The sequence below is a fragment of the Mytilus edulis genome, chromosome 6, assembly GCF_963676685.1.
Source record: "Mytilus edulis chromosome 6, xbMytEdul2.2, whole genome shotgun sequence".
Taxonomy (NCBI): domain Eukaryota; kingdom Metazoa; phylum Mollusca; class Bivalvia; order Mytilida; family Mytilidae; genus Mytilus; species Mytilus edulis.
Genome location: NC_092349.1, coordinates 91,790,410 through 91,816,294, shown reverse-complemented (window position 1 = coordinate 91,816,294; position 25,885 = coordinate 91,790,410). Strand labels below are relative to the sequence as shown.

General features: G+C 32.3%; 1 protein-coding gene and 1 pseudogene across 1 annotated transcript in view; both read left to right on the top strand.

The window, feature by feature from the left end:
- The first annotated feature begins 3,416 nt into the window (after positions 1 to 3,416).
- LOC139528893 (serine protease inhibitor dipetalogastin-like) overlaps positions 3,417 to 25,885 on the top strand; it is a 36,604-nt gene continuing 14,135 nt past the window's right edge. Inside the window, exons 1-3 of the mRNA XM_071325131.1 lie at positions 3,417 to 3,584; positions 8,280 to 8,393; positions 9,296 to 9,409. Coding sequence (XP_071181232.1) covers positions 3,430 to 3,584; positions 8,280 to 8,393; positions 9,296 to 9,409 — 383 coding nt within the window. The 5' untranslated portion in view covers positions 3,417 to 3,429. The remainder of the gene's footprint in view (positions 3,585 to 8,279; positions 8,394 to 9,295; positions 9,410 to 25,885) is intronic.
- On the top strand, positions 16,070 to 23,435 carry LOC139528976 (uncharacterized; annotated as a pseudogene).

Here is a 25,885-nt window from a genome sequence, read left to right as displayed (position 1 = left end):
ATTTCTCGTATCAAACATAAACTTAAAGAACTAGCCAAGGAATTTGTTTTTGTCCCGGCCGATAAAGCTGCTAACAATATCATTATTGTTTGACGTAAATTTTACATTGAAGTTCTACAAAAAGAAATCACCAATTCACCAACATTCCAACTGACTCCATTTTCAGAAAACGACATCTGTAACAAACATAAACTTTTAGATTCCGCTTTACAAGCAGAACCAAAAACAATGAAAGTCCCAACTATGTATTGGCTTCCGAAACTACACAAGACACCTTACAAATATAGATTTATTTCGTCTTCAAGCCATTGTTCCACTACTAAATTATCTGTTCTTCTTACCAGTACACTTGGTACAATCAAAAACCTGATAATAAATTGTTCAAATAAGGCCTTCGAAAATAGTGGAATTAATTACTTTTGGAGTGTCAAAAACTCGTTGGAAGTACTTGATAAATTGTATGCTTATATTGTTGATTTTGAATCTGTTCAAAGTTTGGATTTTTCTACCCTATATACCACATTGCCTCACATTCTCATTAATTTTTACTAGATAACATTGTTGTTCGCTTTGCAGATTCCGTATTTCGTCAGGTTATCGGAAATCCAATGGGGACTTATTGTGCACCACTTATTGCGGACCTGTTTTTGTATTGCTGTGAGTTACAATTTATGACAAAGATCAGCAAAGACCCATAGAAACAACATCTGATACACAAATTTAATAATACTTTTAGATATTTGGATGATATTTTGGCTCTCAATAATGACGACTTCAGTATGTATATTAAAGAAATTTATCCTGTTGAACTTACTTTAAATAAAGCTAATACTAACAATGACCCCTGCCCTTTCCTCGATCTTGATATATATATCATTAACGGAAATCAAAATACTAAAATTTATGATTAAAGAGATGATTTCTCATTTCCTATCGTTAATTATCCATTTTTAGATGGTGAAAAGTAAAAACACAAAAATACTGAACTCCGAGGAAAATTCAAAAAGGAAAATCAAAAATCAAAAGGCAAAATCAAAAGTCCAAACACATCAAACGAATGGATAACAACTGTCATATTCCTGACTTGGTAAGGCATTTCTTAATGTAGAAAATGGTGGATTGAACCTGGTTTTATAGCTAGCTAAACCTCTCACTTGTATGACAGTCGTATCAAATTCCATTACATTGTCCACGTTCCCTTGTCACCATCTTACGGTGTTTATATATCTCAACTTGTACGATTCGCTCGTGACGTAACAATTGTTTTAGATTTTAACGAGAGAAATTTATGTATTACTGAAAAATTATTACACCAGGGTTTTCGATATCACAAACTAGTCAAAACATTTACTAAATTTTATCATCGGTATAAGAACATCATTCGGAAATATAGCTCAACATGCAGACTTCTTATACGTTCAGGTATTTCACATCCAATATTTTATGGACATATTCTTTATAAAGCACAAAAATGTCAGTATTTACCTCAGAAGCTAACAAAACCTTTAAATAGACTTATTAAGAAGGGATATAGTTACGATACTGTTGTCAGGTCATTAAAGATTTCCTTTTGAACATTTATTCATCACATAAAAATGTAAAATTCCCCAAAGGCATGACAAATTGATCAAACAGAAACGGGAGAGTGATATTTTGTTTGCATAAATTTGTTGACTAAAAATTCTGCAAGTTAAAATTTGAGCTGAAAAGACAACATCAGAAATACATTACCAAGTCGTTGGTAGTTAAGATATATATTATTGGTGAAAACAGAACCCTCTTTCTTTTAAATAATCACATGAAGTAATTGAGTTTAGCCTTACTTAGTTTCAATTTGTTTTAGGATATTTGTTATATATACACGTCTTCCTCAATTAAAGTTGATTGAAGCCCTGAAGATAGTGTTTCTTCAATAAAGAATTGTACAGTTTTCTTGTGAATTGTGGTTAAAGATAAAAAAAAAAAACGGATTATAAACTGAGTAGTGATAGAGTACATAAATTTACATGAATGATCAATCAAGTATGCTTTACTATACAAAAAAAATCCTAATCTCGGCTTAAGATTTTTTTTAAATCTTATGTTCGGAAGTGAAGATGTTGCTTCTGATCTTTATTCAAATGACTGAAAATAATCAGATGCAGCATTAGCACCATTTCTCTTTGAACTTCTGGAAGCTTTAAGCGGTCCTGGGTACCCCTGTCGTAAAACCTTCTCTGAGATGTTGGCATTGGTGCAATGCGACCCTGTTCCAGTATTTTCGAATTTGTGTATACACGTTATTTTTTACTAGTGACGTCTTTTAAGTGATTGGGTATTAGTTTCCAATGAGGATATAATGGTCTTTTCTGAAAATTTTCATCGTGGTAGCTGTCATAAAACAAGGAAAACACAAGAATAGTATTTCATATGATGCCTCTTCATCAAATTCGTAATGTTGAGTATGGATTTAAAGTACATTTGGACGCCTTCACTGAACACAATTCTTAATAAATGGAATTAAAATAAATGTGTGAGATAATATGTATATAGGAAACACATGTGCATAGTACACAAATGACACATCAAATTTCCCCGTGTAATAAAAAGCTAACTACATAAGGATAGTGTTATTTACTTAATTAGTTTACCTCATGGTCTGAAATACGATTTTTAACAGTCACTTACAAAAATATCTTGTGAACTAGCGTTTAGTTGCTTGAAAAAATATCAAAATAAAAAGATTGCATTATCCGACAGAATATTTATGGATAAGATGACGTGTGTAAATACATTGACATAATGCATGTCTTATGGTTTGACAAAACCACTGTTATCATAGTTTTGAGACATAAAGCATTCATACAACTTCAAACATTCACATCTATCAAATAAGTATAATCAACTTCTCTCAGAAGCAATAAAAACTAACAAAAAGCAATTCAATACAAGCAAAGAAATTGTTGGCCAAATATTTCGAATTACTTGTGAAGAACATTAGGCATAATATGTTGCCAATACATGCTGTACATTTGTAGTGTATTTAATTTTTTTTTTTCATGTTTTGGAGTACAATACCATAGACATTTTAAAACTGACGTTGAGTTTCACAGATGCATATAAACAGACGTTTTACGCATGAATAACGTACCTTTTTATAAACATTATGACGGACGTGAAACATGTGAATTACACACATTTAAACAAACGTTTTAATAGAAAAGACAAACAATTATATATTTTTTTAAGCCTTTGGTAGTTTTGATGAGTGTTTATAAAGGACGGTTTAAGTGTAAGTATATATTTGTATACTGCATTCTGTTTTCATTTCTAGTACAGTAACCATGGTAACACAAATCTCTATCAAATACAATATTATTTATTTTCCCCTAAATTTCTCACCAACTTAAAAGCCTGGTATCTTTGATGAGTCTTTAAGAAATTAAAGAAATGCGTCTGAAATATACATCTACATTAAAAATGATTTGTAGTGGAGTAAACTTGGCCTATGTAGGAACGTGTATAATAAGCTGTTCCAAGGAGTACTTACCTGTCTGTGGTATCGATGGACAAACATACTACAACAAGTGTTATTTAAAAGCTGTGTAAGTATTCAAGTAATATAGAAATAAGTAAATGTGGCATTAAAAGAGACACCCATTAAAGACAAAATGAGATGATTGTATGCAACCATATGTCACCATACAGCTTTATCAATGAACAAAATCCATACTCTACATATACAATCCCCTGACATGACAAAATGTAAAACAATTCAAACGAGAAAACGAAAGATATGATTCATGCACACACAATAAGCATGATCAACGAAAACCAATTATTTAAAACAGCAGCCAACGACAACCACTGAGTTACAGCCTTCTAACTTTTAGCAAATACAAGAACAACCCATCAGAATCAGTTGAAAAGAAGTGATTCACAAGATCGACACAAAGTACAGAAACAATTTACAAAGAGACTGAATTGTTTTACATTATCATTTCGGGGCCTTTTATAGCTGACTATGCGGTATGGTCTTTGCTCACTGTTGAAGGCCGTATGGTGACCTATAATGGTCAATTTCTGTTTCATATGGTCTCTTGTGGAGAGTTGTCTCATTGGCAATCATACCACATCTTCTTTTTTATAAACTAAGGTACTTTAATGTACTCTTAGCTCCAATAAGTTAGTTAATTGCTTTCAAGGTCATTACAATAAAGTGATATATTCTCATACTTCATTTGATGTAGCACCATAAGCAAAACACATGAAGGTCACTTTACATCTTAATTATTTAATCTACATGCATGCTAATATAAACCAATTTGGAAGAAGTAACATACGGAATGGTCCTTATCATTATTACCATTGCTGATGTCATTAATTAATAACGCTCAAGAATATCTGGATGGAGCGAGGGAAGGAGTTCTGAGATAGTATTATATGTTTTAGAGTAGTTAAATATACTTCTGATAAGTGTCATGCCAAAAAATGACTTACATGTCCCCGTCTTTCAACCAACAATACGGTAAGGTCCACGTTTAATGGTCGCACATTTTCTTTAAATTTTGAAACTGATATAACTTGAAAAACAAACAGTATTATTTATTTACTCACATGAAACAAACCGGGGTGTGGTATTCAGTACGTAGGAGAAACTGGACGATATTTATCTAAACGCACTCAAGAACATCTGTATCGTTTTAAAAGACCCAATAAATTCAAAAGTATCATTTACCAACACCTTAAGAAGCACAACCATCCTTTTAAATATTTAGCAGTTCAACCTTTAGAAGTAGTAAATAAGCAGCCTGGTGAATCGCATTCAAAGTTTGTACGATCACGGAAAATAATTGAATTAAATTGGATTAAAAAATTACAGACAGTTTACCCTCTCGGTCTAAATGATAATATCATGGGAATTGGTAATATATCAGAACCAATTCCGTTAACATTTTGGATATAGTTTCTAAAACTGTTCGTAAAAAACGTTCTCACGGTCGTAGAACAAATCGCAATCAAAGAAGATTTCGGGCCAATCATACCAATATTTCGGACCTAATTTCTATTTCAAAAAACAACGGCAGACATTATCTGTTAACAAAACTCTGTTCGTTACCGGTTAATAAGTTAAATAAAATTTTGGAGGATTGCAACACAATTTCATATAGCAGTCCTAAGTATGAAATTGTTCAAATTATTATGGCATATTGTTATTCTAAATTATTTCCCAAAATTGATCGCCCTGAAGATCATAAAAAACATTTTATTAAAATTAAGTATGTCAATAAAGGCTTTGATTTTGTAAATATTGCCGGTATATTTAACGACCATTCTGTTAAAGAACAAATTCCTGGATATTTTGACAATACTGAGCTACCTCTTATTTGTTATATTGACAAGAAATCTACCCGGAAATTTGTGTTTAATTATAGTCAATTGTGTAAAGATGTTAATATCAGTGAAAATACACCTACTTCATGTAATTGCAGTAATTCCGAATATATTTATGGCCCCATTTCCCATGTTATAACAGGAGATCTTAACATCTTTCAAGACCGAGAGTTAAAATCATTCCTCAGTAAAGGACCTAAATATCGTCCCCCGTCAATTATTAATTGGAATGAGTGTCGTAATATCATCCACGACTCACTCCATACTTACTGTATGAAATGGATAAAACGGGAAAAAACTGACAAAAAATCTTTGGACTCTTTTTTTAATTCAGTAATGAAGATAGTTGATATACGTATTCAACATTTTAAAGAACATTTTACTATAAACCCTTACAACAATAAACCTATTTCTCGTATCAAACATAAACTAAAAGAACTAGCCAAGGAATTTGTTTTTGTCCCGGCAGATAAAGCTGCTAATAATATTATTATTGTTTGACGTAAATTTTACATTGAGGTTCTGAAAAAGGAGGAAATCACCAATTCACCAACATTCCAACTGACTCCATTTTCAGAAAACGAAATCTGTAACAAACATAAACTTTTAGGCACCGCTTTACAAGCAGAGCCAAATACAATGAAAGTCCCAACTATGTATTGGCTTCCGAAGCTACACAAAACCCCTTACAAATATAGATTTATTTCGTCTTCAAGCCATTGTTCAACTACTAAATTGTCTATTCTTCTTACCAGCACACTTGGTACAATTAAAAACCTGATAATAAATTGTTCAAATAAGGCCTTCGAAAATAGTGGAATAAATTACTTTTGGAGTGTCAAGAACTCGTTGGAAGTACTTGATAAATTGCATGCTTATATTGGTGATTTTGAATCTGTTCAAAGTTTGATTTTTCTACCCTGTATACCACATTGCCTCACATTCTCATTAAGAAAAAATTCACACACCTAATTAAATGGGCATTCAAAAAATCAGAATGTGAATATATATGTTCAAACTCTTTTAGGTCATTTTTTAGTAGCAATAAACAAAAAAACTATGTTAATTGGACATGCTTTGATACTATATATGCCCTTGAATTTTTACTAGATAACATTTTTGTTCGCTTTGGGGATTCCGTATATCGTCAGATTATCGGAATTCCAATGGGGACTAACTGTGCACCACTTATTGCGGACCTGTTTTTGTATTGTTATGAGTTACAATTTATGACAAAAATAAGCAAAGACCCATCGAAACAACATCTGATAAACAAATTTAATAATACTTTTAGATATTTGGATGATATTTTGGCTCTCAATAATGACGACTTCAGTATGTATATTAAAGAAATTTATCCTGTTGAACTTACTTTAAATAAAGCTAATACTAACAATGACCACTGCCCTTTTCTCGATCTTGATATCTATATCACTAATGGAAAGCTGAATACTAAAATTTATGATAAAAGGGATGATTTTTCATTTCCTATCGTTAATTATCCTTTTTTAGATGGTGACGTTCCCTTGTCACCATCTTACGGTGTTTATATATCTCAACTTGTACGATTCGCTCGTGTATGTAACTATGTTTTAGATTTTAACGAGAGAAATTTATGTATTACTGAAAAATTATTACACCAGGGTTTTCGATATCACAAACTAGTCAAAACATTTACTAAATTTTATCATCGGTATAAAGACATTATTCGTAAATATAGCTCAACATGCAGACTTTTAATACGTTCAGGTATTTCACATCCAATTTTTTATGGTAATATTCTTTATAAAGTACAAAGGTGTCAGTATTCACCTCAGAAACTTACAAAACCTTTGAATAGACTTATAAAGAAGGGATATAATTACGATACTGTTGTCAAGTCATTAAAGATTGCATATTTTGGCGTTAATATTGAGTCATTGATAAGGTCTTTGCATCGGAACTAAACACGTTTATTCTAAAAACAGTTGTTGGCATGATACGGGTTATGTTCTTCTCATATATGTTATGATGGTATGATACTAAACCCCTAACGGGAAGGATTGTGCCTGATGTTCATATGATGAAATCATAATCTTTCAGTCAGTTTAGTTGAAGTCTGGAGCTGGCATGTCAGTTAACTGCTAGTAGTCTGTTGTTATTTATGTATTATTGTCATTTTGTTTATTTTCTTTGGTTACATCTTTTGACATCAGACTCGGATTTCTCTTGAACTGAATTTTAATGTGCGTATTGTTATGCGTTTACTTTACTACATTGGTTAGAGGTATAGGGGGAGGGTTGAGATCTCTCAAACATGTTTAACCCCGCCGCATTTTTGCGCCTGTCCCAAGTCAGGAGCCTCTGGCCTTTGTTAGTCTTGTATTATTTTAATTTTAGTTTCTTGTGTACAATTTGGAAATTAGTATGGCGTTCATTATCACTGGACTAGTATATATTTGTTTAGGGGCCAGCTGAAGGACGCGTCCGGGTGCGGGAATTTCTCGCTACATTGAAGACCTGTTGGTGTCCCTCTGCTGTTGTTTTTTATTTGGGCGGGTTGTTGTCTCTTTGACACATTCCCCATTTCCATTCTCAATTTTATTCTAACATAGATGTGTAGTGTCTTGACTTATATTTGAATGACGAAGTAAGATGTGCTTACTTGTACTTATGCTGAATCAAAATAAAGTTTTCTTATCTTATAATATTTAACGTAATAAGACTCTCATGTTTGAGAGAAGTATATTTTTTTAATCGTAGATAAAATTTCAAAAAGAAGTTATCATACATTCATATGTCGGTGGATTTGATGAACACAATGTAATTAATATGTAAAGTTTGTATTCTCTTGGGTCTCAGAAGGAGTTTTACGTGCTTATGGGGGAAATGTTTGACACCCTGATTATAATTAATTAATCTTTCAGGGGCGTGGCATGTGCTTATGATGGAAAGTGTGTCCAGCAATGTCCAAGTGAATACAACATTGTCTGTGGTACTGATGGCCTTCTCTACGTTAATGACTGCCATAGGAAAATGAAGTAAGTAACACGCTGGTCTGATTATTCACATGTGGCCTCTTTTTAGGGATTATTTTCTTTTTATTTCAAATTTGCTTCTGAATATACCCCATAAAAGTGAACATGTGTATGGAAGGCAATTTCATCAGAAATAAAGCATAATATAGTTGATGTAAACATATAACACAAATGGAAATAAAAACTGCAAACAAAATGTTATCAAAGATATACATATATATATATACCTTTGAAAGAAAATAAAACTACTGCATTCAACGAGAAAAATACAAACATAAAATACATAGGAAGTGTAAATGATAAGGTCTACAAAAGTAAAATCACAAAAATACCGAACGCCAAGGGAAATTCAAAACGGAAAGTCCCTCATCAAATGGCAAACCAAAAACTCAAACACATCAAATGCAAGTATAACAATACTCAAATCCCTGACTTGGTACATGTATTTTCTCATGTAGAAAATAATGGAATTAAATCTGGTTTTATAGCTAGCTGAACCTCTCACTTGTATGACAGTTGCATACAATTCCATTATATTGACAACGATGTATAACAAAACAAACAGACATGATAGATAAAAATGTCAAAAATTGGGGTACATCAGGCAACATTTTGTTATAATCTTAATCACTATAAAAACAAACAAATAGCAACAAAGAAACACAAAAAGGCATATAGAAAAAGCACATTAGTACAAATGAAAGACAAAACTACAAGAATTTATCGTAACACAATAACACAATAACGGGATGAAACAAAAAAAAAGCACATTATCAAAAACGAAAAACAAAAATAAAAAATTTACCATAGCACAATGACGGGATTTATAAGAAATCTCTTGCTTGTAATTGGTACGCAAGACTCTCGTGTTAAATCTATATTTATACATATTGTGTATCTTTTAGTGGGGTTGGTTTAGCGGACATGTCACTATGTAAAGAGAAATGTTCATTGGAGCTGGTCCCTGTGTGTGGAGTGGATGGACGAACCTATGACAACGACTGTATTAGACAAGCAGCGTAAGTATAACTCAATTAAAAGTAGTAAAATATGTTCATGTTTTGATAATACCTCGTGTTTAATGGCGTTTGGTTGTTTAAGAAATATAGTTTGAAGTCTTTCTTTACAAAAGAAAACAAATTCCACACGGCATTCATATAGATAAATAATGAAATGAGATGATGTAAGATGACGGCTTGCTCAACTAGATTATTTATGGGTGAATACTGTGACAATATTTTGAGTGTCTATTAAACCATATACAAGAACCAAAACAACAAAAACTAGAATGACTTGTAAAACAAACAACAAAAACTAGAATGACTTGTAAAACAAACAACAAAAACTAGAATGACTTGTAAAACAAACAACAACAACTAGAATGACTTGTAAAACAAACAACAAAAACTAGAATGACTTGTAAAACAAACAACAAACACTAGAATGACTTGTAAAACAAACAACAACAACCAGAATGACTTGTAAAACAAACAACAACAACTAGAATGACTTGTACCACAAACAACAAAAACTAGAATGACTTGTACAACAAACAACAAAATCTAGAATGACTTGTACAACAAAGGTGGAAGATACTAAAGGAAAATTTAAACTTATAAGTCGATACTGGTTGGGTAATGCACGAATATCATGAAACTCTTATCCTGTTTATGAACCTGGCCCGCACCTTTTTATGTTCATGCAATTCCCTCGGTTTTAGAGATCAAATTGACCGTCGAAAGCCGGTGGTTGGCGGATTTTCCGTCTAACCAAAAGCAAAACAGATCATTTTGGCATTTGGTAAAGTACTAACAGTTTTGGTAAAGTACTAACAGTTTTGAAAACTCTTTGGAGTTCGGTATTTTTCTAATTTTACTTTTTTAAGAAAAATAAGTACGACTAAAAATAAGTACGACTTAACGCTAAATAACAATTTCAACGACTCGAACAATAATTATTTATACGAGATTGACATGAAAAAAAAAATGTTTTCTTCTTTTTTGCAGTGAATAAGGCCTTGTTTCCCTAATTTCATTAACTTTTTTCATTCCTCTTTTTAAATAGTGGAGTTCAGTTAGCATCAACAGGGGAATGTCCAGTTATCTGTACAGAGGAGTATAACCCAGTTTGTGGAGTAGATGGCATCACATATGGCAATGAATGTAAAAGACAGAAGGCGTGAGTGTTATATTTTTGTTTTTGTTTGTTTTGTTTTCATTTGTTTCAGTCTAATTTGAAATTAATTATTTAACTACAGAAACCTAGAATACAATGACATAATTATTTATTCGTATTGAGTTGTATCAATTCTCCGAATGTTTCCCTTTTTACTGTCTTTACTTGGAATTAGTAAACTAGAAGCAACTTCTGTAATCCGACTTCTTGTTGATTGACAGTACATCCATCAGTTGATTCTCTTTTCAATGATTTGCGATGGTATAGCATATTTTACCGATCCTTAAACATATATAACAGTAGAAAATAAGCACAAATAATGTAACTGCTCCGATAGAAAAATATAATTACTAGAGGTCCACATACTATCCTCAGTATATAAACACACTACATGTGAAAACCCAGTTTGTGGTATAGATGACATAACATATGGCAATGATTGTAAGAGACAGCAAACGTGAATGTTTTTTCATATGCATCTATCGGATTTTGAAAATCGGTTGGCATAAGAAAATCTTTGTATTCTAGCAATAGGCAGTTTACTATACACGTCTAACTTCAGATATTTTTCTGTATGAATTATCAAATTGTACGTTTGTTCTGTACCAAATAAACTCATCATACATACTAGGACTAATTTTTTTTATATACGCCAGACGCGCGTTTCGTCTACAAAAGACTCATCAGTGACGCTCGAATCCCAAAAAGTTAAAAAGACCAAATAAAGTACGAAGTTGAAGAGCATTGAGGACCAAAATTACTAAAAGTTTTGTCAAATCCAGCTAAAGTAATCTATGCCTGATGTAGAAAGGCCTTAGTTTTTCAAAAATTCTAAATTTTGTAAGTAGTCAACAGCAAGTTATTTTGTGAACAATGAATGATGCAGTGGTTTGATGTCTCCTTTACATATGTTAAAAACATGTCTTTATTACAAGTACTGTTATTGATTTTTCTATTTTCATAGTGGATAAAATTGAGAAAGGAAATGGTGAATATGTCAAAGCGACAACCACCCGACCATAGAGCAAACAACAGCCGAAGGCAACCAATGGGTCTTCAATGTAGCGAGAATTCCCGCACCCGTAGGTGTCCTTCAGCTGGCCCCTAAAATATGCATAATAGTACAGTGATAATGGACGTCATACTAAACTCCGAATTATACACAAGAAACTAAAATTTAAAATCATACAAGACTAACAAAGGCCAGAGGCTCCTGACTTGGGACAGGCGCAAAATTGCGGCGGGGTTAAACATGTTTATGAGATCTCAACCCTCCCCCTATACCTCTAGCCAATGTAGAAAAGTAAAAGAATAACAATACGCACATTAAAATTCAGTTCAAGAGAAGTCCGAGTCTGATGTCAAAAGATGTAACAAAAGAAAATAAACAAAATGACAATAATACATAAATAACAACAGACTACTAGCAGTTAACTGACATGCCAGCTCCAGATCTCAATTAAACTGATTGAAAGATTATGTCTTCATCATATGAATATCAGGTACAATCCCTCCCGTTAGGGGTTTAGTATCATACTATCATAAAATATATGAGAAGAACATAACCCGTGTCATGCCAACAACTGTTTTTTTAGAAATAAATGTGTTTAGTTCCGATGCAAAGACCCTATCAGTGAATCAATGTTAAAGCCAAAATATGCAATCTTTAATGACCTGACAACAGTATCGTAACTATATCCCCTTTTAATAAGTCTATTTAAAGGTTTTGTTAGTTTCTGAGGAGAATACTGACATTTTTGTGCTTTATAAAGAATATTTCCATAAAATTTTGGATGTGAAATACCTGAACGTATAAGATGTCTGCATGTTGAGTTATATTTACGAATTATTTCCTTATACCGGTGATAAAATTTAGTAAATGTTTTGACCAGTTTGTGATATCGAAAACCCTGGTGTAATAATTTTTCAGTAATACATAAATTTCTCTCGCTAAAATCTAATACATTGTTACATACACGAGCGAATCGTACAAGTTGAGATATATAAACACCATAAGATGGTGACAAGGGAACGTCACCATCTAAAAATGGATAATTAACAATAGGAAATGAAAAATCATCTCTTTTATCATAAATTTTTGTATTAAGCTTCCCGTTTATGATATAGATATCAAGATCGAGGAAAGGGCAGTGGTCATTGTTATCATTAGCTTTATTTAAAGTAAGTTCTACAGGATAAATTTCTTTAGTATACATACTGAAGTCGTCATTATTTAGAGCCAATATATCATCCAAATATCTAAAAGAATTGTTAAATTTTTGTATCAAATGTTGTTTTGATGGGTCTTTGCTAATTTTAGTCATAAATTGTAACTCATAACAATACAAAAACAGGTCCGCAATAAGTGGTGCACAGTTAGTCCCCATTGGAATTCCAATAACTTGACGATATACGGAATCTCCAAAGCGAACAAAAATGTTATCAAGTAAAAATTCAAGTGCATAAATAGTATCAAAGCATGTCCAATTGACATAGTTCCTTTGTTTATTGCTACTAAAAAATGATCTAAAAGAGTTTGAACATATGTACTCGCATTCCGACTTTTTAAATGCCCAGTTAATTAGGGATGTGAATTTTTTCTTAATAAGAATATGAGGCAAAGTGGTATATAGGGTAGAAAAATCAAAACTTTGAACAGATTCAAAATCACCAATATATGCATGCAATTTATCAAGTACTTTCAACGAGTTTTTGACACTCCAAAAGTAATTAATTCCACTATTTTCAAAGGCCTTATTTGAACAATTTATTATCAGGTTTTTTATTGTACCAAGTGTACTAGTAAGTAAAACAGACAATTTAGTAGTTGAACAATGGCTGGAAGATGAAATAAATCTATATTTGTAAGGTTTTTTGTGCAGCTTCGGAAGCCAGTACATAGTTGGGACTTTCATTGTGTTTGGTTCTGCTTGTAAAGAAGTTGCTAAAAGTTTATGTTTGTTACAGATGTCGTTTTCTGAAAATGAAGTCAGTTGGAATGTTGGTGAATTCGTGATTTCCTTTTGCAGAACCTCTATATAAAATTTACGTCAAACAATAATGATATTATTAGCAGCTTTATCAGCCGGGACAAAAACAAATTCCTTGGCTAGTTCTGTTAGTTTATTTTTGATACGCGAAATAGGGTTTTTATAGTTTTTGTTGAGGGTAAAATGTTCTTTAAAATGTTGTATTCGAATATCAAGTTCAGTTAGCATCAACAGGGGAATGTCCAGTTATCTGTACAGAGGAGTATAACCCAGTTTGTGGAGTAGATGGCATCACATATGGCAATGAATGTAAAAGACAGAAAGCGTAAGTATTTGTCATGTATCCCATGTATACATTTTTGATTTGAAATGATTTTACTACCGTAACTAAAATTGATTCTAAATACTTACAAAAAAATGCTATTTTCTACTATTACTCGGCTAAACAAGAGACAGAACACACAAAAGGTAATATTGAAAGTCCCGGGAACAACATACAACTCCAGAAAATGAAACAAAACACTTAGTGTTAACAATAGGTACATAGCAAACGTGCAATTTCAACAGTCATTAGGATGATATTAAACGTCACTCAACGAGTCGGTGGCTTGATGTTTCCTTGATGAGTCTTTTGTAGACAAAACGCGCGTCTAGGGTATATATGAAATTTCTATCCTGGTTTCCCTGATGAGTTTATTTATATATGATTAAGAAATGTCTGTATTACAAGTAGCGTTATTGACTTTTTTATTTCCATAGTGGAGTTCAGTTAGCATCAACAGGGGAATGTCCAGTTATCTGTACAGAGGAGTATAACCCAGTTTGTGGAGTAGATGGCATCACATATGGCAATGAATGTAAAAGACAGAAGGCGTGAGTGTTATATTTTTGTTTTTGTTTGTTTTGTTTTCATTTGTTTCAGTCTAATTTGAAATTAATTATTTAACTACAGAAACCTAGAATACAATGACATAATTATTTATTCGTATTGAGTTGTATCAATTCTCCGAATGTTTCCCTTTTTACTGTCTTTACTTGGAATTAGTAAACTAGAAGCAACTTCTGTTATCCGACTTCTTGTTGATTGACAGTACATCCATCAGTTGATTCTCTTTTCAATGATTTGCGATGGTATAGCATATTTTACCGATCCTTAAACATATATAACAGTAGAAAATAAGCACAAATAATGTAACTGCTCCGATAGAAAAATATAATTACTAGAGGTCCACATACAGATGGGTGCACTCCTAACCTGTACAGCAAGTTAACTTGATAACCAGTCATTTGGACTGGTCAAAGTTAACCTGTGACCGAATATAGGACTGCTCTGACCAGTCCTAGGACCAAAATCTAGTTAACTTGAAAAGCGGACTTGGACCTAGGACTATTTTTATGTCTGCCAAAAAGTTAACTTAGAAACAGGTCCGCTATTGATATAAGTTAACTTCGAACCAGTCCTGTCATAAGTTAACATAAGTTAACTTCGGAAACAGTCCTGTCATAAAGTTAACATAAGTTAACTTGGAAACCGGTCCTGCCACAAAGTTAACTTCTGCTTGAACAAATCCGATCAAAACCAGACCTGTTCCCAAGTTAACTTTTGACTGGTCTGGTCAACACTAAGTTAACTTGTAACCAGGACCGCTCTTCGTTGATTTAAAAAAATATATTTTTAATATCTTTGTTTCGTAGTATAAACATCGAAAATAAAGTAATTTGAAAATTAATACTTCCGTTTTATGAACAGGATTAAACAGGTTGGGCTCATGTCAGAAAACATGGGGTGACATCATAAAACTGGGGTTACCTTCAAAACCTGGGAATGAAAAATCCCACAAAACTGGGGTATGTTAATTGTTTATACTGCTTATGTCAAGATTCGTGAAATCGCATTATCTCGTGCATTGGCGGTAATTTTGGTAAACTCAGGGTATATAAACTGGTAGATAACTTCTCTCTCAGATGCCTACTTGAGACGACAGGACGAGTTATATTAGCCGGAAGTAAGTACTTTTCATTTTTTCACACATAAATTAGAAGAAATTGTTAAAATCTATCCCTGTTAACTTAATCGAGGAGCTTGCCTGTTTTCATCCTTCACTGTTCGCCATTTTGCTTTTGTACATCGATGCACATGATCAAGACTCTAGCCAATGAACGTTGATCTTGCACATTGAATCGTAGTTACGGTAGCCCATTAGTGTCATAATGCCCTATTATCAAAACGCATTTAAAGGAGATATATTCAGTTTGAACAATGATTATACTTGTATAATATATATATTATTAGTTTCTAAAAGTCATCGTTTGTATTATAAATTAATATTTATTTATAAATGTACTTTTTACTAATAAAATGTTCATGCAATAAAAAAATAGTGCTTTTATTCCAGTTTTAATGGAATACAAAGAATAATTGTTAGACTCTTATCAATTTGTGTAAAACAATATAATATACTATTAAGAGAACAGGTTATTTATGTCCTCCATTTATTACTTTTAATAGTTGAAATGGCATCACTTAAAAAATGCAGTTGCATTAAACACGAAGAATATACTAAAGAAAGTACAGTTGGAAATGTAATAAAAACAAATGCTAAGAAGATTAAGAAGGTAGTGATAGACGCTCTCATTCTACGAGGAGACATATACCAACATAGTAAATTCCTTTGCCAGGGCTGTGTCAATTTTGCAGAACATAATTTCTTGCAACTGGATTTGCCAGCATCTAAAAAATCCAAGAACGACATATCAGAAGAAGCAGTACAGTGTGTGTTAGATCTGCTTCAAAAGAATGAATGTACACTAGATCAACAACAAAGGTTAGTCCATTTTGCATCATCCATCCTTAAACTATGATTTAAATAGGCTCAATATTATTTCTTACCCTTCTTGTCGGTGTGGCGTTAATCGTGAAGATTCCTACCATTTTTTATTTCACAGAGGCGGATTTATGTGGTGGGGGGGGGGGGGGGCACTTTTTCTTTAAAAATTTGGTTGCTTACATAGGGAATCACTAAAGCGTGACTGGAGCGGGCCCCCTCTTAGGTCAGTCAGTGGTCCCCCGCTTATGAAAATTTCTGGATCCGCCACTGTTTAAATGTATATTATATTCAGACATACGAAATAAAATGTTTGAAAGTCTGCACTGGCTTCCAAATGATTGTAAAATTAACATAGAACTACTTACCTCGGCTAGTTGTTTTCTTTCTCTAGAGCAAAACTAAACCATTTTTCAAAATGTCTTTGCGTTTATTAAAAGTTGTGAAAGATTTCAGATTGTCTAGGTAGCAAACCATGATCGCACACACATCATCATCTTAGTAAAATTTCTTCTCCATTTTTTTTATCCTTTTTATTTTTTCGGGGTTTTTTATTTGTTTTTTTTTTTTGTGTTTCTGTTTTCTTAATAAAGATTTATCTATTTATATACATGTATGTATGTTTAAACTAAGGTTAGCCCATGCCATTGGTAAATGCCAGAACAAGCTGATATATGAGGACTCTAAGCATATTGGTGGAAAGTACAAAAATGATGAATACCTAGAGTCTTTCAACGTGACGGGTGAGTAGTGAATGCAGTTTACTTCTATATATATATATTATATATGTATACTAGGTCTTATCAATGCTTATAGAATGAAATAAATAAAAACATGCTTTTTATACAAAGTTTCTTAAAATCACAAATATAGTTTCCGTTCAAGAAGTCAGCTTACTCAATATATATATTAACTTTTATTAATTTGTCAATTACAATTATCTCCCTTTATTTGGAGGAGGAACAAAGTTTAAAAAAAAACAACCTATAATACATTTGCTACTTGTTAAATCTTTATAAATGCATAATTCAGCAAATGAAATTCGTCCTTTTGGGGAATATCTAAGAAAAGAGGGACGAAAGATACCAAAGGGACAGTCAAACTCATAAATATAAAACAAACTGACAACGCCATGGCTAAAAATGAAAAAGACAAACAGAAAAACAATAGTACACATGACACAACATAGAAAACTAAAGAATAAACAACACGAACCCCACCAAAAACTAGGGGTGATCTCAGGTGCTCCGGAAGGGTAAGCAGATCCTGCTCCACATGCGGCACCCGTCGTGTTGCTTATGTGATTACAAATCCGGTAAATAGTCTAATTAGGTAGGTCAAATTCATGAAAGGGAAGGGGATTGTAGTTACGACGTGAGGAACATATCCGATATCATTTGTGAAATGGTTATTCCATAACGGTCAACCAACTCGTGATGGCGTCCGTAAAATTTACGAAGGGATGATTTCAACTTCACCATTTGGAACTCTTGATTTAATAGCTTCCTTGTGAGCAGTAACCCTCTATCAAGAAAATCATGATAGGAAATGCAAGCACGGGAATATCGTATCAATTGAGAGATATATACCCCGTATGCAGGTGCTGCTGGAATGTTGCTACTTAGAAATGGAAAGTTCACAATTGGAAAGCTGAAATCATCTCTTTTGTCGTAAAGTTTTGTCTTCAACCGACCCTCATTGTCAATTTCTAGATGTAAGTCAAGATATGAAGCTGACTTAACTGTATCTGTAGTATCCTTTATCTCCAATTCGATGGGATAGATGCGTTCCACATAGTCACCAAATTTTGAATTGTTTAGTGAAAGAACGTCATCTATATAGCGGAAAGTAGAGTTAAAGGATATTGCTAACTTCTTTCTAAGATATGTTTTGCATTCTAGTCCCCGAATTTGCAAAACTCATGACAAATGTAGAACAATTAATTTCTGCGTTTAAAATATTGGGATGAAATTGAAGCATTATATATATATTACATATATACAAATATACCAATACGTTCGAAAATTATTATTGTCATCAAAGCACGTATTTTGTAAAGGTATATTTTTTTCAGATTATGTGTCCAGCCGAAATCATGTTATTAAAAGCTTTCTTGACGGAATAATTGACGAAATCCCATCCAAAAAAAACTCAGCTATGGAAACAGCAAGGTGTATAGACTATATCTATTACATGAGAAACTCAATTTTTATTTCACCGCTGAGCTTCATGCAGAGTCTTTTAACGTATTACGTTACTGGAAGCAAAGCTGCAGTAGTTTTGAATTCAGTTGGCCACCCATCTGGTAGTTATACTACTGTGAATAACTGGATAAAAGAGTATAGCAAAGAAGCACTACAGTGTCCAAATGAAGTGGATGTTGTTACTTTCTTTGATAACAACCAGGTATGTATTCTATTAATAAGCACAAGCCTAAGCTGTAACGTATCCTGTCTTTGTTTTCTGGTGAATGATTGTCTCAATGCAATTACGATAGAATATCTTATTTAAAAACTAGACAGTTCTGTAAGATACACGCATAGTATACTAATACAAGGGAAAACACATTACACATTCGATAAACTTCCAAAGTTTCAATAAGGTTTTTATTTTCAATATCTATATAGTTTCTTGTGTATAATTTGGTGTTTAGTATATATATATATATAAATTAAAATGAAGTGATCTTAACTCGTGTTAATTATTTTCAGGTATTACAGAGAAAGTGGCGTGTTATTTCCGATTTCAAATCGGAAAACAGTGTCATTACCAATCTCATCCATGTGCTACCCAACCCAAACAGTATGTTGCAATTTGAGGACAAGTTTTCCCCAAAACATTGGTATAAATATGACGAACCATCCAAACATAAAGCTGTGTCTGACATTTTTAAGTTGTTCCAAAAAGAAGATGTTGCTTTTTGCAAATTTAGGTAACTATAAATAAAAATATTCTTTTAAATTTATACGATTTAGATTTTTTTTTAATTATTTGGCATGTAAGGGCATTTTAGAATCTACTGTTTGTGTTTTCTCGTTGTGGAGGGTTATACGCTTGCCTAGAATTGCTTATATTACAGCCACTTAATTTTAACGTTGATAGATACTTTTTACATATGTTGCAATACACAAAAATTTGCTATTGTTATATACTATTGGTATCATAATATATACACCCTTTTTTTAAAAAGTAGAAATCATATAATGGCTGTGATCATATTCTTTTTTATTTCAGAAACCAATTTATAGACGAGCAACTTAAAGTTGTCTCTGATCTCTTAACAGCTAATGAAGAAAGGAATGTTGGGGAAAGTTTAGGTGCTGAATCTATGGACCCACACGATAGGTAGATATGAATTTTATGATAACTACACAAATATTGCATTTTTCAAACCGTTAAAAGATGCTGTGTAAAAGATGCGGTCTTTATTATTATAAAAAAATGTATCTTTATACAAACTGTAATATATAAAATTGTATTTTTAAGATATAACTTTGTAAGAAGTGGACATCCTGCTGACAAAATTAAAGTTGTGATGGGAGACCCTTGTTTTGAGAACCCTTGTTCGTTTGAGTCTGTAGAAAAGGTATTTATATAATATTTGGTTAGATTAACTACTTCTTTCAATCTTTACACTACTGTTCATTATTGCCAGTACTGTAGCAGCATGATTAAATCAATTATTTAATATAATTTAAGAATAATAAGTGGTACCGATGTTTTGGACTCATTGTTGAAGGTCGTATGAGGACCACTGAGTGTCTTGTGGAGAGTTCTCTCATTGGAAATCATACCACATCCTTTTTCATGTAACATATATACATTTTCTACCTTGTAATTTATTAATTATTTACAAGATAGGCCAAAATGTTGAATAGAACCATGATGATATAAAGAGATTGATTCGTCTACCATTGTCTTTTTAGTGATTGATTGATTGTTGGTTGCTAAACATCCAGTGGCAAATAGTTCATGCATGTTAAGGTCTTTTTATTGCGTTTACTTTGTATTTTAGGTATTTGATCACATAGAGGTGTTAACCAAGTCAAAAAGAAAATGGACAATGCTTGGGTGTGATGCACTTCCATATACAATTGGCAACAAGGTCATCGACAACCATATGGTTTGCTCTGAGTGTTCTATGGAGTTTGAGGATATAACGGACTTTGAAGAACATAGAAATTACAGAGGGCATTGCGAGGATACACCTCTTGGAAATTGCCGAAAGTACAACAATATCCTATTACTTCCAGGTACGTTTACGCCAGTATTTCAACATTTTTTTAGATATAAAATTGAAGTAGCGCTTTAAATTGCTTTTGCGCAAATTGTCTTTTCATATTTTGTTTTATTTTAAAAGCCGCAAATGCATATATCATCCAATCTAAGTTATGACATTTATTGAACCAACAATAATGTTTTATGTAACATTAGTAAGAATAATATTGAAAAAGCAGATAAACATATAAAGATATTATAAAATTCACTGCAAGTCCTTTAAATAAATATATACGTTTGCATGTTAACTATATAGTACAGTTTGTTTCTTACAGGACAAGGGCACTATGAGATAAACATGGTTAAAGCATTGTTTAAGCTTTTATGGGACATTGGACTTGTTGATCTAGCTAAAATGTTAGGATTTTCATCCATAAAAGCTCTCCAGGCCTGTCAAGCTGCTACCAGTATGTATTTTCAATATTCGGTTGAAATGGGGAAATGGCTCAAATTAAACTGTTTGATAATGTAAATAACACTTTTTTAAAGTTTGTAGCATGATTTTCCGTTTTCTGGATGAATCGAATAAAAAAAATATTAAAAGCTGATTTTTAATACAAGTATTATATTTGTTTTGGTTCGTCATTTCAGGGTTTTTTGTTTGCCAATTTCAAATTGCGGTGTTAGAAGGAACCTAGCTAATATCATTTATTTTTTTACAGATCACCACAAAAGTTGGCAGATACTTCAGATTTTTATGTTTGCCATGGCTCAGGAGCTGCTTAGGAATTATTGTAGCGAGCAGACAAAAAAGAATGGACCAGTGTCTGCTGTAGGATACTACCAGTGGTTGTCGGGTGTCCGAAATCCTAACTATGCTTTAATGTCCGAAATAGTATTTACCTACTGTTTGGCACTCCATGTATTTAGGGCAGGGGTCAGGCGAAATAATACATCTGCTATTCAAACTGCAAAAGTAAAATTTTCGCCACTATTTTTTGGCCTCAATATGCCTTTTTACATGGAGACATTTGTAAGAGATTTGTTTGTCCGAGTACAATGTCCGCCTGAAGTTCTTGCGTTCATTGAAGCAAACGAATCTTACAGTGTAAGTGGGAATGAGTCTAAGGGAGAAGGGTGATTTTATACTTGAGAATTATAACCGGAAAACCAAACGACTCATTCCCGCTGGATTACCCGACAACAACAAGTGGTTACAAGTTTGCAGGAATGTCGACAGATTAGATAAGGTAATTAAAGAGAACAAAACTTACACATATAAAGTTTATTCAGCCGAAGCAATATGCTTCGGACAGAAAAATTTTATTTTTGAAAGTGGTGCTTTGGTTCGGGCAGCTATACCCATACAACGAGCATGGACCCAGTAGCTACATGTTGTTTTACTGCTACATCCAACCCAAATAACTCGCTGGTTTAATTGTCCCTCATAACATACTTTACAGTCATCTCCGACTGTTGTGATTTGTTTCACAAAGCTGTCAGTTGTTTGACTTTCTGCCTCATTTGTTAGTGGTTTTATTAATCTCGTAAGATCATCAATTATGCCTTGTGTGGTCGGAAACGCAGTGTTGCTGGTATCACCGTCAGTTGCATCTCCCATGACAAAGTCTGTAAGATCTGATTGAAGAGCTGGGAGGGCTGGAATAGTTGGCACGTCAGAAGTTTCCTTATATCGACAAAATAATAAATAAAACAAAATAAAACAATCAGAAAAGAAAAAGAAATTCCCCAAAAAAATAAAAATAGATACCTTATTAATTTCTTTCTGTCATTACAAAATAATAAAATTACAAAATAAAAGAAATTCAATTAAAAATTTGGAAAAAATATGAAGCATATTGATATGTTTGTCTACATATGCATGTTGGCTTTTTTACTTATGCATTGATCATGCAAAGATTTCAACACAGTTATTAGTTCAGCCTTAATAATTACCATCTGTGATGAAGTTGATGTTGATGGGCTTGTTGAAAACCCCTTGGATGTGTAAGTGTATACTGATCCACACTCGGCCTTTATTGTTATGTTGATACTGGCCCTTGTCATAAATTCCAGTTCTTTAACCTAAATCATATTGGTTTAATTGAACTATGCAAATTGATAAATCAGCCGTAAAACACTCTTAATAATTTTTCTATAATTTCATAATCAAACTTCTATAAAACATGAATTGTATTGATACCTTGCATGAAACTTGTTTTAAATATAGGCATTAATAAGTAATTTTTCATAAAAATATGTTTTGTTTCAATTCATATAAATTCTATTTTTTTTAGGTGTATTGCTCTCTGTCTACTTTGCTGGGACTGTCCTCCGTAGACGAGGATTATATGTATGCTTACGACATTGGTAAAGAAATTTCAAACTTTAGAACCATCATTAAAAATTCAAAATTCCTTGAAGAAAAAACCCTAAAGTCCATCGGTGGTAAAGATTTGGATAAAGACATTATCAATCTATCTCAAAAAGCAAAAGAACACCGACGAAAACATCTTATTTGGCTAAAAGACAAACCACTCGGCAGTAAGCACAAGTATGAACCTTTATTTGTTTTACCAACTGATAGAGAAGAATACGATAACATAGCTAATAAGACAAAAGCGGAAATTAGCAAACTGGTCGAGAAAGAACTTGTAGAACTTGCTGACAAGAAACTCGATGAGAAATGGATAAAGATAAAGAGAAAGACAAAACCAGAAATGTTGACATTTTTAAAAGAAATACAAGATGATGTAGATTAACTGATGATTTTTGCAATTGTAGATCTATTCTCATGTTGTTTTTCCTATCACAGCCTAATAAATTTGATAAACTTTTTAAGGTCTTAGTAAGTAACAAAATTTTAAATGCCTACAAATTTATTTAAAAATACAGAATAATATGGTGATTAAATATATATATATATCTTTATTATCACAAAGCAAACTTTTCAATGTATGTACACAATAGTCTATTAACAGTACTACATTTGGCCCATTTTTTATCAACGGTATATTTGTCGTATTATTAGGAATGGAACTACCTTATTAAATATAGTATCTTTTCTTCGAGAAAAATACTTCTGTTGGTCTTTCCTTGAGTCTAGTTCTTTTACCGGCTTCTTTCTTTTAGTTATAACCTGGAAAGTTGACTTGCGTCCAAATTTTGATGTTTTATCCTGAAAAAGATCCATATTTAGCAATAGATTACATAATGTACATTTAATTTCCACCCCCCTTTTTTTGAGAAAATATCAAAAATAAGTAGAGAATATTCAAAATTCATTATACAAAACATTTTCTTTTGCTGTTCTTCGTTATTATCATGCTTATTTACAATCATATATTCTATAATTCTCTTTTATATATTATAACGGGTTTTTTTTGTTATAGATTGATATCTATTGGCATATATGACGATATTAATATATTATTAATTGTATTTCATAATCTGAATATGTGTTGTTTCTTATCATTTCTTAGTCCCTAATTATAAACTGAAAAATTGACAATCATCAAATTTGAAATATTAAACTGATCATCAGGTTTAGGTATTGTTTTGTTATATATGCCCTCCATACAATTTTGCAAAGCTCAAAAGATTAATCAGCCAATAGAAAGCTTTGTTTCATATTGCACTTGGATTGATGTTCAAGATGGAGTAATGTAAGTCGACAAAGTCAGTGAGAAAGAGAATTTTTCGAGAAAGTAAAGGTATTATTTGATATTATTGATAAATGGTTTGATTTTTACACTTCCGGTGATGAAGCCTTTTTATTCTGAGCCTTACACAACAGAATGATCAATGGAATGTTAAACACCTTATGTCAAACACAAGTTCATGTTAGTAAAAACTTACCACAACAGCTGACATGATGCGCTTTTCAACAAAGACAGGAAAAACAATGTCCAAAGTTTTATACCCCAGTTTTCGCGGGTTTTTCGACCCCAGAAAAACGGGTTTATCCTGTAAACATGGGATCACCCCATGTTTTCTGACATGAGCTATATACCCGCATAGTAAATCAGCAATATTTTTTATGTCAGGATTCAATGTATAATACAATCCTGACAATGGACAGCAAAATTGCAATATAATAACAAAAAATTTTGGTTCGCATAAATTTAGGATACCTGCATGTCCTCATTTTATTCAAAATATTGATACGTAACAAAATTTCAGTAGTTTTGATACCTCCAGCTGACTTGTACAACAAAATTATTTGACCGCATTACCAAAACTGACCATATGTGAACTTTAAATTGTAAATTTATATACCAGCATAGTAAATCAGTCTTATTTTTAATGTCAGGATTCAATGTATAATACAATCATGACAATGTACAGCAATATTGCAATATAAGAACAACAAATTTTTGTTCGCCTAAATTAAGGGTGCCAGCATGTCCTTTTTTTACTTAAAATACTGATACGTAACAAAATTTCAGTAGTTTTGATGCCTCCAGTTGACTTGTACAACAAAATTATTTGACCGCATCCACCAAAACTGACCATATATGCACTTTAATTTGTAAATCTATATACCCGCATAGTAAATCAGCAATATTTTTTATGTCAGGATTCAATGTATAATACAATCATGACAATGGACAGCAATATTGCAATATAATAACAACGAATTTTTGTTCGCATAAATTTAGGATACCAGCATGTCCTCATTTTATTCAAAATATTGATACGTAACAAAATTTAAGTACTTTTGATACCTCCAGTTGACTTGTACAACAAAATTATTTGACCGCATCCACCAAAACTGACCATATGTGCACTTTAATTTGTAAATCTATATACCCGCATAGTTAATCAGCCATATTTTTTATGTCAGGATTCAATGTATAATACAATCCTGACAATGGACAGCAAAATTGCAATATAATAACAAAAAATTTTGGTTCGCATAAATTTAGGATACCAGCATGTCCTCATTTTATTCAAAATATTGATAAGTAACAAAATTTCAGTAGTTTTGATACCTCCAGCTGACTTGTACAACAAAATTATTTGACCGCATTACCAAAACTGACCATATGTGAACTTTAAATTGTAAATTTATATACCAGCATAGTAAATCAGCCTTATTTTTAATGTCAGGATTCAATGTATAATACAATCATGACAATGTACAGCAATATTGCAATATAATAACAACAAATTTTTGTTCGCCTAAATTAAGGGTGCCAGCATGTCCTCTTTTTACTTAAAATACTGATACGTAACAAAATTTCAGTAGTTTTGATGCCTCCAGTTGACTTGTACAACAAAATTA